Source organism: Lactuca serriola, chromosome 7 (assembly GCF_051521515.1).
Source record: "Lactuca serriola cultivar US96UC23 chromosome 7, Lser_US96UC23_V15, whole genome shotgun sequence".
Classification (NCBI taxonomy): Eukaryota; Viridiplantae; Streptophyta; class Magnoliopsida; order Asterales; family Asteraceae; genus Lactuca; species Lactuca serriola.
In genome coordinates this window covers 154,927,804-154,944,057 of record NC_136414.1, presented here as the reverse complement: position 1 = coordinate 154,944,057, position 16,254 = coordinate 154,927,804, and the positions used below count along the sequence as shown (strand labels likewise).

The following is a 16,254-nucleotide window of genomic DNA, read 5'->3' as shown; positions in this document are numbered from 1 at the left end:
ATTTTCAGTTTATATCATTTTCTATTTTGAAAAATTACTTTCAACCCTTATTACTTCACTTTAATATATATATATATATATATATATATATATATATATATATATATATATATATATATATATATATATATAATACTTCTTTGTTGTGTCGTATTCAAAGGGTTTTGCGAAAAACAATTTACAAGTCGATCACTGTACCAAATAAGAAACTAAATAAAAATAATTATAATTTTTATACAAGTCGGTCAGTGTACCAAATAATAAAAATAATTGTTATTATCACTTATATTATTTTTTGGTTAATATAATTTTTATACAAGACACTTTTAAATAAGAAACTAAATAAAAATAAAGTATAAAACAACCAATATATTCTTGCTTTTAATCTTAAACAATAATAATAATAATAATAATAATAATAATAATAATAATAATAATAATAATAATAATAATAATAAATTGTTAAAAGAAAATGAAAAAAAAGAAAGATTAAGTTAGTCTTTTTATCCCAAAGGACCAAAACTGCTATATATATAAACCACAAGGATGCAACCTATTAACTTTTTAACTTAGGGACCAAAACTTTAATCAGACCAAAGCTCAAGGGTCATTTCTATAATTTACTCTAAAATAAACGGAAAAATAGTTTTGAAAAATGTATTTGAATGAGTGGTTTTGACTTTTTATTGGGTGTCTTTAAAATCTCCATGGATAAGATTTCAAAATATAGTTAGTTTAACTTTTAATTATTATTTTAATAAGAGATAATTGTACTTTAAGCTTATATATTTGTACAACTTAAAAATATTATTATTTTGTTAATGGTTACTTGTACTATTAGTTTAATGACTTGAACATCTTAAAAAATATTATTATTATATTGAATCTATTTTTAGAAATAGTAATATTTACTTTATAATGTAGTGTATATATATATATATATATATATATATATATATATATATATATAGAGAGAGAGAGAGAGAGCTAGGTTCAAATATTTTTGACAACTATTGTGTGACTGAATGCACCAATAGGAATTGAGGAAATAATAAATCATTAAATAAATAATTTAAGGGTATTATAGTAATCTATGCATATTTAATTATGGTAATTCTTTAATTTCCTAAACCCTATTCTTCTCCCATCTTTATCTTCAAACGATCGGTTTCAAAAATCTGTACCCTCACCTCAACAGGCAACTTCACTGCCGCTCCTCTGCCAGCCGACCATCACCTTCTTACTCCCTCTCCATCGTCGGCTTCGTATTCCATCACTGAAATAGGTTTATAGCTTCCGTCGTACACCAACATCCTAGTCCTGGTATGTTCTTGAACTCAATTTCTAATTTTTAAACCTAATTTCTTATTTTACAATCAAAATTCTTTTAAGAATGTTGATGTTACCAAGTTTTTTCCTACCAGAATCCACCATTGCAGGCAACAGATTGAAAGAAAAAGAAACATCAAAAGAGATATTACTACAGGTAATCGCCTCCTTTTCAATTTGTATTCTTCAACTTTTATCCCCATAATTTTCGCACATAGTAAGCTTTAAAGACTCTTGATATCTTAAAATGAAACTAAAATTGATCTTGTTGAATCAAGAGTAATCACAATGATTCAATCAATAAGTAAAGGCTCCTTCTTTTCTTTTTGTTCTTGTTTGATTTGGCAGAATTACATAGGTGTTCGTTTGATTAAGAATCTATGGATGTTTGTAGAAATACCTCAAAGAGAATTTGGCAGCTTTGTGGTAGAAATGGCCTGAAAGAAATTTTGATTTCTATGTTGCACGCTAGGTGTTTGTAGAAATGCCTCAAAGAGTATTTCTTTTATTTTCTTCATTAAACCTTTTGATATGTTTTTTTTTGTTGTTTTATTAACTCCTTATTTGTTAATTACCTGAGTAACATCAATCTTTGCTACTGGTATTTGATTTTTTTAATCAATTTAGGGTGAAGATTTGATTAAGGGTTTATAAGAGATTTTCACAAATTTGAGACATTTTAGAAATTGATCTAAACCCACACATATATGTATGTATTTCAATTTCAAGTTTTTCATCCATGTTGTTTCATTTTTTAAATCACAGTTGTATGAGATTCTTTTAATTTATTGGATTGCTGGAAAGAGAAAGGAATAAACAAATGTAGAGATACATTCTGAAAGATACATGGATTCATGTCATTGGTTTACATCAAGGTGAACTTATGATAATTCCACTTATGTTCATGTTGATTATAGGTATCCTATTAAATTACTTCTATTCCTGTTTAGAATATTTAAAACCATTCTGCAAGAATAGTTTATTCTGTAAGAATATTTTTGTTGTATTCTGAAAGAATTTCAATTAATTATTTGTATGTTTAAGGTGCAGTTGCTAGGATGAAGCAGAAATGATGAGGAAACTTATGAAAAAAGATATATGATACATCATTCTCAAAGAATGAAGAAAAACAACAATATTCTTTCAGAATTTCAAGATTCAACATCCAAAAACAGCAATATTCTTTCAGAATTCAAGAATTCAAGAAGAAAACATGGCACACGATACGGAATGTTGTTATTTTTTTTAAGAATGTTATTCATTTTTGTTTATATTTTTTTAGAATTTTTATAACTATATTAAAATGTATAAGACTTTTAGTCTGTAAGAATATGTATGAATTTGTATTTAAGTTCGGATGTATAAGAATATATTAGAATGTTTGTTATTTGAACATCTTATTCATGAATTTTGTTTTTCTTCAGTAATATTCTGTTAGAATAAAATGCTGAAATAGTATTATTCTAACAAAAAAAAATATTCTGATAGAATAAAATCGGTAAAATTTGAAATTGAATTAATTAAAAAATTCAGATTTTTTTAAATTAGGATAATTAATTATCCCTAAAATTCTGAAAATTTCCTTTTATAAATGTAGTTAATTGTTCAAAATACTCTTTTAATAAAAATTGTGTGATTATATGATACATGCTACCCTATTGTAATATCATAGACCCTCAGATCATGATTGTTGATTCTATTCATCCGATGGTCCAGATCTGTGCATTCTGGCACATAATAGTTACTGGAAACAATATAACCTAACCCTATATATATATATATATATATATATATATATATATATATATATATATATATATATATATATATATATATATATATATATAAACAAATGCATGTTTGATAAAAGTACCTTTAATTTGAAAGGATTAGCTTTTAATGATATATGAGTGTTCAACAAAAATAATATAAAATTTTCGCAATGTATAAAATTACATAAAATGATATGTTTAAAAAAAAAAATGTATAAATAATACTTTTAAAGGTAATCCTTTAAATTTGTTATAATATGCCGACATATTTTATTAAATGCTATTTGAAGCGACTTTTCAATAAAAAAAAAAATTTGTTTAACATACAACCTAAAAGTTTCTATTAAAAAAAAAAACTCAAAAGTTTTTTTCTTTAAAATTAAAATCTAAAACTTTTCAAAGTCTTTAACAGCTGCAATATAAAAATATTTTAAAAAAAAAAATACTAGCATATAATTTATTTGATTTTTTATTAAGATTTAAGCATAAAGACATAAAGTAAACTTTATCATTTGTAATTGATAGTTATCTACTCATCCGTATATATCCATTTTGATTTTGTTAAGACACAATGGGGCCGTGTAGGCGGTGAGCTCAATTTATTGTCCTGGTCGGTGCACGTTAAGCATTTTCATTTTCCCCTAAAATACCAGATTTTGGTGAAAAAAACAACCCTTCTCGCTATTACGTTTCAGAATCAAAATTTCACTCCCAAGAACACCTTTCTACTTTCGCCAAGGTAAATAAATCTCTCCCTCTACATGGGTTTTTGATTCTTATAAAGATTGTAAATCATTGAATCTTCAATCCGCTATTCAATTCGTTCATTTCCGCAGCTGCAGATCTATTGATTCTGTTAATTGTCTTCCTGGTTTCCTATTTCTTTCAATTATAATCTATTTAGGTCGTGGTTTACCGTTTTAGAATGATTTCCTTGTTTAATTTGATGCTCGAATCTTTATTCCAATTCATCTTGTCAATTCGATTGTCGTAGTGCTCAGGTTAAGATCCTTTAGCTTGGTTGAGTATCGGATTTCACCTGTGTTAATACGATTGATTCTTATTTCATCGACGTACGTTTGTTCCACTTGAATGCCAAACCAATTGTTCAAAAACCTCACTACATATCCATTTTAAATTCGATTCACCTGATTACAATTTACACGAATGTGAACTTCAAAGAAGCTAATAAGTTTCTTTTCTACAATCAACAGGTACTATTAATGGCTAACACAAACACATCAGCATTCATTCTATCATCAGGATCCATGGAACAATCACACTTCTCAATGCAAAACACAAATTTTTCTCCAAATTCAACCAACCAATCAGATGGTCCAATCGCCATACTCTGGGACATGGAAAACTGCCCTGTCCCTAGCGACATCCGCCCTGAAGATGTGGCCGGAAACATCCGCATGGCCTTACGTCTCCACCCTATAATCACCGGAGCTGTGACCATGTTTTCTGCATACGGCGACTTCAACGCCTTTCCTAGAAGACTACGAGAAGGCTGTCAAAGAACAGGTGTGAAGCTGATAGATGTCCCAAATGGAAGAAAAGATGCAGCTGATAAAGCTATTCTTGTAGACATGTTTCTCTTTGCTTTAGACAACCCTCCTCCTTCTTCCATCATGTTAATCTCAGGTGATGTTGACTTTTCTCCTGCTTTACACATTCTTGGTCAACGTGGGTACACTGTGATTCTTGTGATTCCATCTGGTGTTGGTGTTTCATCTGCTTTAAGTAATGCTGGTAGTTTTGTTTGGGATTGGCCTAGTGTAGTTCGTGGAGAAGGTTTTGTCCCCCTCCCCCCTACCTCACGTACCCTACCCCTACCCCCCACCCGTGATGTCTCCACCTTCTTAATGGGATGCCAAATAACTGAAAATTCAGATTTTCAAAATGAAGAAGAGGCGATTGTGTATAGAGGAATCTCACAAACCTATTATAATACAAACATGGTATCTGAATACAACAACACTACAACATCAAGATCTTATAGTCTACCACATGTTGGTTCTTATGAACAGATGTGGGTCCAGCCTGGCGATTTGGTAGGTTTGACCGGTCAACTAATGAAGCTTCTAGAATCTTTCGGTGGGTGTTTGCCTCTCGGGAGGCTTCCAGGTGAATATCAGAAAAGTTTTGGGAGGCCTCTTTATGTTTCTGAGTATGGAACTTTGAAACTTGTGAATCTTTTGAAGAAAATGGGGGATAAGATTTTGGTTGAAGGAAAAGGGCAGAGGAAGTTTGTGTATTTGAGGAAATGTTTACCGAAGAATGATAGGAAAGGGAAGGGTAGGGAAGAGGGTGTGGTGTCTTCTGATGAGTTTTCAGATGAGGAAAGGGTAGTTTTGGAAGAAGAAGATGAGAGTTTGGATAAGTTTAGGTTTGAGTTGCAGGAGATTTTGGTGAGTTATTCGTGTAGGATTTTTTTGGGGTGTTTTGAGGCGATTTATCAACAAAGGTATAAGAGAGAATTGGATTATAGGAGATTTGGAGTTAGTGAACTTGAGGAGTTGTTTGAGAAGTTGGATGATGTTGTTGTGTTGCTTGAGGAACCCGTGAGTAAAAAGAAGTTCTTGGTGGCTGCTGGTTGCTAAGGGTATTTTTGGAAATTTAATGATGGGTGTGGTTGTGGTTTTTACAACTTTTGTGAGAAACCCGTGATTGAGAAAGTGTTTCTTTCAATGGATTTGAACAAGAATTGGCAAGTGAGGTTGATGATTCAAGAACCCTAGTGGATTTTTCTGTGAAGAAAAGATTAAGATGGATCAAAAGAGACATGCCACGTGTTCTTTTAATTCATGTGATTATGGATTACAAGTCAAAGATCAAAATGCGTTCATGGGTTTGATTTGATGTTTCCAAAAGTTTGTTGCTATTTCAGAGAGGTTGATGATTCAAGAACCCTAGGGCCTAAGGACTAGTTTTTGAGAGGGGGTTGTGGGAAAAGAGCTTTGGTTTATGTGAATGTGATTGGTTATGTTCTCTAGAGCAAGGGTTGATTTTGTGAAAGATTTTTTTTGCATGTTTTTTTGTTTCAAGTTATGCTTTGATCATAACATTTTGTATCATTATAGTTGTATTTGTGTATCTTCTTAAACATACTTGTAGTTTCATAATGGTTCTCAACTATACGAACATCTTCAAAGAAGAAAAAGATCTCTAGTTAGTGTTTTTTTTTGGAGTTGTTGATAGTTGCTTGAAAAATACCATTATTCTGTTTTAATCGAGAAAAAAAAAGAATTGTATGTAGAATGTCGAATATAAATCCAGATGTTGTGTATCTCAAAGTTGATCTTAACTTCCATGCAAAACTGTTTACCTTTATGAATTAACATTTTGAAGATAAATCCATTTATATATACAAAACCAAAACTAAAAACAAAATCTAAATGAATGAAAAACAATATGGTTGAAGGATATTTTAATACACAAAACTCAAAACAAAATCTCTCTAAACTACTCCCAAACACCCAACTTCTTCTGTTCTTGTTTTGAATAGCAATAGAAAAGCCAGTAGTAAGTAACAAACGAACAATGATGATGATGATGATGATGATGATGATAGTGTGTATGTACATGTAGAAACTTAAATCGAATGTATATATGAAGTTAAACAGAAGACATATTGGAAGGAGATTGAGGAGGAGATGAATATGATCCGGTAGTCTCAAGCAAAAAACTCCTACTACAATAAGACCTTGAAGTGCTAGAAGAACTGGCCAAACCCCTCCCATCCCAACTAATCCCATTCCCATTTCCATTCCCATCTTTCTCTCTCCTATTCCCTTTCCCTCTCCCTCTCTCATCCTCAACCGCTTCAACAAACCCATTATGCATGGGGTCCGCACACTCGTATAAAAGCCTCAACACTTGCTTAATCGAAGGCCTACCTCTCCCTTCTTTTTGCGTGCACCATTTTATGATTGTTACAATAGTTTGGAGTTGGTCTGTGTCGAAGGAATCGCCGATTCCGGGGTCTACCAGTTCCATGAATCGTGATTCCGATTTCATATGGGGTTGGCATAGTTCGACTAGGTTTCGGTTTTCGTGTATGGCTTGTTTTGAGGTTAGTAATTCCAGAAGCACAACACCGTAGCTGTAGATGTCGCTTTTTTCAGTCAGTTCTTGTGTTATGGCGTATTCCGGGTCCATGTAACCTGAAACGGAATCGGAATCACAAAATGTTATGTGTTTGGAATGGAATCTCGAATTCCAATTCCAATTCGGTTAGAATCATAAAGTATGAGATTTTGATTATTAAGAATATAAATATTTTTCTAACCAGGAGTTCCTCTGATCTCTGTGTTGACTGGTTCAAAACAAATGGATCCATCTTTAGAAGCATATGCAAGCCCAAAATCTGCCACCTGGATCATAAATATCAAAATATGAAACTTTAAATTATTTTTAAAAATTCAATTAAAAAGCATATTTTACCTTTCCTACAAAATTCTCATCAAGTAATATATTGCTAGACTTTATGTCTCTATGGCACAAAGGAGGATCACAGTAGAAATGGAGGTATTCCTGAATACAAAATTATAAATCAGAATACCAAAAAAAAAAAACAAAAAACATTTCCAAATAAATGTTAAACTTCTTTTATGTTATTATTATTATTATTACCAAAGCATTTGCCACATCGATTGCAATTTGAATTCTTGTCTGCCAGCTCAGCGGAGGGACACCTGGAGCTACACACAAGCATAACAAATTCAGAAAAAAAAATTTAAGAAATCTTGACAAATTACATAAAAGAAAAAAAATGGCAGTTTTTGCAATTTAATTTATTTTTTCCAAATCAACCATTTTGACTTGTAATATTAGGTCAAAATTGTTGAATTGTAAAAATGTTTGTAGCTTTTATGGTTTTATTGGAATAAGGAAAATTCAAATGGTTAAATAATGGTATTTCTGTAATTAGCACAAGAAATATATTTAAAGATGTGCATACTATGAAGATGATCCTTTAAGCTCCCATTTGCCATATATTCATACATAAGAAACCTACAAAAACAAGAAAGCAATATTTACAAAACTATTCATTTACAACATCTATAAAACAAACTAGTTTTATTTTACAAACAACTGACCTTTCATGTTTTTCAATGCAAAATCCTTTTAAGGAAACAAGATGTCGATGATGAAGTCTTGCAAGAAGCTCAATTTCTTTACAAAATTCTTCAACAGCTTGTTTTGAAACTTTATCCATACGTTTCACTGCTAATAATAATCCATCATTAAATTGAGCTTTGTATACACTACCAAATCCTCCTTGTCCAATAAGGGTACCGAAATTATTAGTTGCCCTTTTAGTTTCCTTATAGCTAAACTTTTTGAACATGGACGAAGGGCATTCTTGGAACTTTCTCATTGGTTGAGAAAATGTTCTCATTGAAGATTTATCGGATTCAAGTTCTTTAGTTTTCCCACGAATAAGGAAAATCATTAGTACAAGCATCAAAGTGGCAAGTGCTATAACACCAATACCAATACCAGGAACCAGTGAGAGATGATAGGAATGGCGTTTTGGTAAATTCGGTGTGGTCAAAGATAGTTGACTAGGGCTAGCAGCAAATGGGGTTGGAGATGATTCAGGTGGAAATGTAGGGGGAGAGGATTCCAAAACTACAAAAAGATAGGGAAAAAAAAGAATCATATAAATATCCATAATCCACTCACAATGTAGAATTTTATAAATCTTTACTTACATGGAATGTTATTGAGGCCTTGAACTCCAAAAAAGCAACCAGCTATCTCAAAAGCTGACATGTCATCAACTTGGGTAGCAAGAGAGACAAATGTTGCATCTCTACAAGTGCTTAATGTTGTATTGTCTCCTGTTCCCACTAGGTTTCTTATAAACAAGATGCCAGAATTCAAACACTTTTTACAACCATTTTCTCCAAATGGGACTTTGCAATTTAGAGTGACATTTGAGAATTTTGGAGATTCGAGCATCTGGTTAACAGTTGTTCTTCCAAGGCATTCATAATTGACAGGAATTTTGGTTCCAAATCCACAGAAAAGTGTCGCGTTTCTTGTCATCCCGTGTAGTTCTAAAGTTTCAGATATGGTTTGGAGGCAAATTTTGGATAATTCTGGAGTGACTCCTAAATTGTTGGTTGTATTTGCATAATGAACAACAGATACTGCAACAAGGGCATTGATGTAACGACAACAACTTGCTCTAGATTCTGTGTTGGAACAAAGGATGGCAGCTTGAGTAAGATTTGAGCCTGTTATGTCCAAGGGGCAACCTGCGTTAATGGAGGAAAATAGTTATGCTACACAGTTTTAACTTTAAATGCTCATATATGAAAGTCTTTCATAATTCATAGTACTTAAAAGGAATATACTATAATGTAACCCCTAGTTTAGGTACTGATAGGAGTAGAGAGGATCAGAGGACAGCATTGTGATTCAATTACTCCAAACTACTATTCACCAACCACAGATATATTTACATAAATGCAAGGGGAAAAAAGCACCGACAAGTTGAAAAAAATGGATTGATCAAATTAGGAGTCGAATATTTTATCAGGAAATAGCTCTAAGAAGCATATTACAACTTGTTTCCGAAGCTTTTAGTAATTTGTGGAATACAACTGGCTGATTCTTTCCGGTAACTTTTTCCAACACCAAAACCTGGTCCACACATTTCCAGATTCGATCATGGCGGACTTATCTGCGAACTCAAAACCCTAAAGTAATCACTACCTGAGTATAGATCGTTTTTGGTTTTTTCAACCGGTTGGGAATTACTCACTTGCGCATTGATTCCAGATAACAAATCTACACATTTTAACGAATAATCACAAATATTCAACTATTCATAGCTAGAATGTGTTAAAGTGATCAGCAGTTCAGAAAATTGCAGCTCAAATGCTCGGAGGATAAACCGGAACACAAACGTTAATAGTTTCCGAACCGATAAAGAATCAAATCAAAAAACATAGATAAAATCTCAATTTCAAACCAGAAATCCAATAATATTCTCAGAAACAAGAGTGAAACTAGTAAACAAGTGTAGAAGTTCGTGAAAGGGCTCACCTGGAGCTGCCATTGCAGAAGAAAACTGCATTTCTACAAGCAATATGAGAGACAATACGAGTAGCATCCATCTGTATTTCACCATTGTTGTTGAAAATGAGATGCAGGAAGAAGGGAATCGCTGCTGCGTATGTTAGTGAAATCCGCTTACGTGACAGATGCGTGTGTGAGCAGCGAAGGATGCTTTGACTGATTTCGCCCCGACTTTTTATGCTCAAGGAAGACGACAGTGGAATATATTTGTTTACTACACTCTTCGAGAAATTTTTTTTCTGTATTTACTATTTTACCCCGTTTATCTTGATTTTAATTAATTTTTATATGCTTTTTTAGGGCAAACTAGAAAAAGTACACTAATGATATAATATTATAATATGCTTTAATCACATCAACGTAAGTTTGTGATTTTGTACCAAGGTTATGTTATAAATAACAACTAATAATATTATAAATATAATCTTAATATTATACCAATAGGGTAGATATCAAATGGCAAAAATGATATTGAATCTTAGGTGGCCTAAATATGTTATTATATAATTTGTTTAATCAGATACAATGTCCATTATAATGTCCAATATGATTGAATTACATTATTGAAATTCATTTTAATTATGTAATGAGAACAAATAAAAAAAAGTTTAATAGTCTATTTAACAACAATTACAAAAAAAAATTATATAAAACAAACTGAATAATATTGTTTGTCATGCATTAATGCATTAACCATGTAACACAAAAGGCAAGTCTCTTTACACATCATTATCAAAAAAAATCTTTACAAAATTTCCTTATTTAAGCAGAAAATACAAATCTAGCTAATCTATTTAAACTTTGTCTAAAATTTTGGCAAAAATTAAAAATATTCCCCCAAATAACGACTAATATTGCAAGTCCAACCTCTGAAATAGTTGTTGGATATGCGGAATGCATAAAACGTTATCATTTTGACATTAAAATCGTAGGTTTAACCTGTAAAATTATATAGTTTTTTTGTAGGGTTTGGCATGTAAAATTGTAGGTTTTCGCAGGTTGACTTGGGAATTAGTAGTTGACTTACAAAATTTTAGAAAAAAATATAAAAAATCTACATGAGCAGTAATTTCGTAAATTTGACCTCTATGAAATTACTAATTTTGTAGCTTAAACCTACGAAAACAGCTGCAAAAATCATATCCCTTGTCAAGAAGAAAAAACATATTTTTATAGTATGAATCTTCAAAACTATTTTTAAAACAGAAAAGAAAATTATATATTTTAAACGAACTCTTTGATTGTGAGAAATTTTAACAAAAATATGGTGTAAACTTAAAATAAATAAATAAATAAATAAATAAATAAATACATAAAATTATAATGAGGACCACTAATCGTCTATTAAGAAAATTTTGCAGCTCATTAGCTTATTTATCTACATATTTGGTAATTTCATAGATCATTTAATAATTTTGCAGTGTTTAATGCGAAATTTATGATTTTTAGTAGAAAATCATTATTTTTTGTGTAAGTTGTAGAAAAAGCTTTACAGGAATGAAGTAAATTTATCTTTATTTATTTATTTATTTTAATAGATACAAATAATTAATTCAAAACCTCATCCCTATTTTCCACGGCAACTGTCTCTTCTCTTTTTGTTTTTTTATGTAGAATTCATATATTGAATATTATCATAAACTTTGTATTACTAAAATGAGATCTAAAATTTTCAAATAAGATATTAGAAGATCATAAGTATTTAAAAGCACAATATGTAACTTTCGATCTATTATTACATCTATTATTACGTCTTTACAATTCTTTTATTTTATTTACTGGTTTGCTTAAAATTATTATTTTTACTGAACATTCCTCTCCGAATCTCAAAAGAAGATTTTGTTACGTGTTTATGGTGATAAGAACAAATAATATCCCAAATCAAGATGTCGAGAGTCGAGATGCTAGACAATTTATGGTTTATTTCTGTTTCATTTCTATCATTGCAAATAATGAAAAACATTTGCAATAAAAGTTCTACATGTAAATGTTCATGAATGATGTTTTGGTGGGCCTTCGTTTGTTATGCAAATCAGCAAATGTGGGATAAATAAAATTTGGGAATGAAATGAATATATTTGTGATTATTATACCTTGTTTTAGTATATGATATTTAGTCGAATGCAAGATACAATTTTCACATATTATTCATCGAAATAAAATACAATTAGAGATACAATTAGAGGGTGTTTGAGAATATTTTTTAAATGACTTTTGTCTTTTAACTTTTCTAAAAAATTATAAAGATGTTTGGAATGTACAAAAGTTCTTTTCAAAATAATTTTTTGTAAAAAAGAAAAGAGTCGGTTTCAAAATTCAAGAAAATGTGACTTTTTGTAACTTTTGGATTTTTAAAGCTAAATCACATTCAAAATTAAAAAAATACTATCCAAACACTTTTTAAAACCCACTTTTGGATTTTGTTTCCTTAAAATAACTTTAAAAAAAAAAAAACTTTTAGAATTAAAAATAATCTCAGACACCCTTAAATTGATCTTCTTTTACATATATAACTTAGTCTTACATTTTCATAAGTGCAACTTGAATATTAGAGGGATACATCATTATATTCATATCGGTAAAAAACAAAACTATATGTTCAAACGAGTATGGAGATTTCGTTGAAAATAAATATATATAGATTTTATAAATATTAAAAATCCACAAATATAAAGTCTGATCATATAAAAAAATAATATAAATATGAAATAGGTTACTCGTATATAAAAAAAATTAGGGAAGAATCCCCGCTTTGCGGGGATGAAAATGCCGAAGAAATTGACGAAACAGGAAGATTTTATTGAGTTATATTCGAGTGATTAAAAAAGAAACAACATCAAGTATGTTCGATTTTGTTAATAATAAATAAAAGTTGCATAACTATTGAAATTTATGGATTTTAATAAAGAATCGATTGATCTAAACTTAAAATTGAGAATTGAACATTCTTCCAATACCAAATACCAAAAACAAACAACCAGGTTCTAAACAAACAACCCAACTCAGTACAAGCTCAAACAACCTGTTGGCTTTAATGTCCAGTGTAACGCCCGTAAATCCAGGCTAGTCAATTTAGAGATAATAGGGGTCGAAAATGTAACGCCCGTGGATCCGGGCTAGTCAATTTAGAGACAATAAATGTCGAAAATGACTTTTCGGCAAAAGATTATTTATAATAAATAGTCTTAACCAAGTTGTAGAATATGTCTCAAGGTTTCCGTACATATAAAGAACGCCGAAATCAGAGTTATAACGAAGAAGTTATGGCCCGTCGAAGTTTTACGGCAAAACCGGCACGACACCGGGAAGCGTAAATAGTAAATTTATGATGGAGAAACTTTTAGCCTTAGCAATCTAAACGAAATTTGTAGTATATGTTAAACTGAGAACATACAAAAAAAAGAACGCCCAAATCTGACTTCGTATGAGGAAGTTATGAATTTTCTAAGATTTGGCTTATCAGTGCACGGCCCAAAACTCGAATTTTAGTTCGAGCGGTTTTTGGCTTACGCGACCTAAATGAGAGTCGAAGATCTCATTAATAGGAACGCAACGGTAAAAAGATAGACGAAAACGGAGTCCGTATGAAGAAGTTACGAATTATTTGCGGTCATTTAACAGTCTAAACGCCTCCTACTGTTAAATTTGAGATCTGTCGATAATTAGCCGACGAAGTCTAAATGAAAGTTGTAGATCTTGATTTTACCTACGCGTTGAAAAAAAGAACGTCGAAAACGGAGCTCGTATGCGAGAGTTATGATTTTTCTAAGTTTGAAGGCTAATACGCGATAGGGTGTGACGTGGCACCACCAGAAGGCTGCCACATGCCCCAACTCGGCGAGTAGGTCCTCCTGCTCGGCGATTCCATTAGTCAGCATGTCACACCCCAAAACCAAGAACGACGGAAACGTTCTGGGGGCGGAGGACGTCATGTAATTTTTCACAACAATGCAAAGTAGTAAACAAGCAACAACATCATCCATTGCATTAATAGTATAATTTTAATTACATGTGAGTTCTTTCATAGTATAATTCTACAAAATGAATATTCAAAATAAAAGACGAGTCTTGACCGCTCCGTCTTCACAAAACCTGGTGGTCATACATGTCTATTTGTGACTTGGGAATACAAGTTATTTTGAAAGCGAGTATCAACAATAATGCTGGTGAATTCATAAGTATTTATGTGACTTTGATTTGTAAAAATGTAAAGAAAGACCTACAAATGTTTGAAGGAAAGTTTGTACCAATGAACATGTTTGTAAGTAATTGTAAACGTTTGAAAACCCTAGAAAATCTCATATTTTCTACTAGTATAAAAAGTAGCCTTCTACCAGGACCCGACTATTTTGAATGTTTGCTTTTAGAAATCCAATATTTACCCATAAGTGGGTCGTAGTTTAAAAGTCCTAAAAATGAACTACCATGGTGTTTTTCATGCCTAAATTAGTAGATTTGTGTACGTATAAAATCGCTAAGGTATTTGATAACCCCGTAAATCAACGTGTTTTTAATATTCCATGTGAGTTTTATAACCATGCTAATGACCCAGACTGCCTGTAACAATGTTCTTCAGGCGTTGGAATGTTATGACGTCTGTCACCCCAGGCCTGCCGGCCTAGCTGTAGCTAACAGCTTAGGTGTGGGATTGTCAATCCCGTATAGATCTATACACAAGTATTACGCTCCCCCTACAAGGGATTATGGTATATAATACAAGACTTAATAATGCATACTCGAAAGTACGTGAAATGTCTCACAAAACCTAGTATAAAATAGATTTACGTATGAAAATGTCCATTTGTTCTTGTATATGAAAATATCTCTTTGATATGGTACTTGTAGTATGTAAAATTTCATGAATATCTAGTACACAATCTTATGTAATCGTATCTCTTGTAATTGTATGTCTTGAAATTGTATGCCTTGTAATTGTATGTAATTGTATCTCTTCATATAGTATGTAATGTATTTGTATAGACTCATGAATAAACTGACTCTTGTGTGATTCCTTGTTCTTGGAATGGTAAGTAGTATCTCCTAACTATACCTATTATAGTTTCTAGTATTGTACGTGTATAACTGAAATATGCCTTTGCTACTCAAAGGTATTGAACCAACTGATGGAAACTTTTATGTCTTTATATGTACATATGATATATATATATATATATATATATATATATATATATATATATATATATATATATATATAACTAATATTTAGACGACATTCGGACGAACAACCGATGCCCTAAGGCCACATCCCAACGAGGAAAAGGAAATAAAGCGAGCTAGCCGTCCTAAGTCCTTTAAACATTACTTATATAACTATGCATATATAGGCATGCATTTGACAATATAAAAATATAAAAGAAGTTTTGTAAAACCTTTGAAAAGTTTAATAAATAAGAAATAATGACCAGATGTCAGTTTATAAAACGATTTGAAAGCAGTTTGTTTGATAAGAACAGTTTTAAGTATAAGAAGACCTTTGTTTGAAACACGATTCTAACAACGTTTGAAAGGAAGCATAAAGTATGTAAGACAGTTTGCTAAAGAGTTTTTAACATGTAAAAAAATGTTTTTCGTAAACTATACCCATTATAGTTTTTCGAAAAGTTTGTTTCGTTTGTATAGTAAACCTTACTGAAATGCTCACTTGTTATGTAAATTTTAACTTTTGTAGTGACATAAATGAACACATATAGTCAAAGTATAAATAAAGTGTTTGATTTGTATATATATAACAACATATTTAATTTCAAAAGACAAGATGTTTTCGTGATATATTTTGCGTACAAAAGTTTCCATATAGTAGTTACGAATCACATACGATTACTTGATAAAACGAGTATATAGTGAAGCTTTAGGTTACACATGATAATAACCGTGTGTTTACTTGTATCCCCCCCCCCCCCTAAAAGTGTATAAAAGCATTGATAACACATTTTAAAGTGTAGTTTATAGGGGTATGAACTCACCGAAGAAAGTGTTTTTCTCGGGCGGTGCTTCGATCGGAAAGTGGCGAGATTCTCGGGAATCTCGGGGCTTC

General features: G+C 31.2%; 2 protein-coding genes across 3 annotated transcripts; one reads left to right on the top strand and one right to left on the bottom strand.

Moving 5' to 3' along the window:
- The first annotated feature begins 3,683 nt into the window (after positions 1–3,683).
- Positions 3,684–6,294, top strand: LOC145060992 (uncharacterized). Its single transcript, XM_079008340.1, has 2 exons — positions 3,684–3,840; positions 4,316–6,294. The coding sequence occupies exon 2, from the start codon at positions 4,325–4,327 to the stop codon at positions 5,705–5,707; it is 1,383 nt and encodes a 460-aa protein (XP_078864466.1). The 5' UTR covers positions 3,684–3,840; positions 4,316–4,324; the 3' UTR covers positions 5,708–6,294.
- A 192-nt stretch (positions 6,295–6,486) lies between these two features.
- Positions 6,487–10,379, bottom strand: LOC145060991 (Protein kinase superfamily protein). Of its 2 annotated transcripts, none has more exons than XM_079008338.1 (8): positions 10,167–10,379; positions 8,825–9,373; positions 8,207–8,741; positions 8,068–8,120; positions 7,740–7,807; positions 7,551–7,640; positions 7,396–7,480; positions 6,487–7,270 (listed from the first exon to the last, which is right to left on the bottom strand). In XM_079008338.1, the coding sequence occupies exons 1-8, from the start codon at positions 10,249–10,251 to the stop codon at positions 6,723–6,725; spliced, it is 2,013 nt and encodes a 670-aa protein (XP_078864464.1). In that variant the 5' UTR covers positions 10,252–10,379; the 3' UTR covers positions 6,487–6,722. The 2 variants fall into 2 exon arrangements, with proteins under 2 accessions (XP_078864464.1, XP_078864465.1); XM_079008339.1 differs by lacking the exon at positions 10,167–10,379 and adding an exon at positions 9,473–9,874.
- Between the last annotated feature and the right edge of the window lie 5,875 nt (positions 10,380–16,254).

Coding starts and splice junctions, on each gene's coding strand:
- LOC145060992 (XM_079008340.1), top strand. CDS start 4,325: ATGGCTAACACAAACACATCAGCATTCATTCTATCATCAGGATCCATG.
- LOC145060991 (XM_079008338.1), bottom strand. CDS start 10,251: ATGGTGAAATACAGATGGATGCTACTCGTATTGTCTCTCATATTGCTT. Junction 9,374..10,166: donor TTCTGCAATGGCAGCTCCAG/GTGAGCCCTTTC, acceptor CCATTAACGCAG/GTTGCCCCTTGGACATAACA. Junction 8,742..8,824: donor AGGCCTCAATAACATTCCAT/GTAAGTAAAGAT, acceptor ATCTTTTTGTAG/TTTTGGAATCCTCTCCCCCT.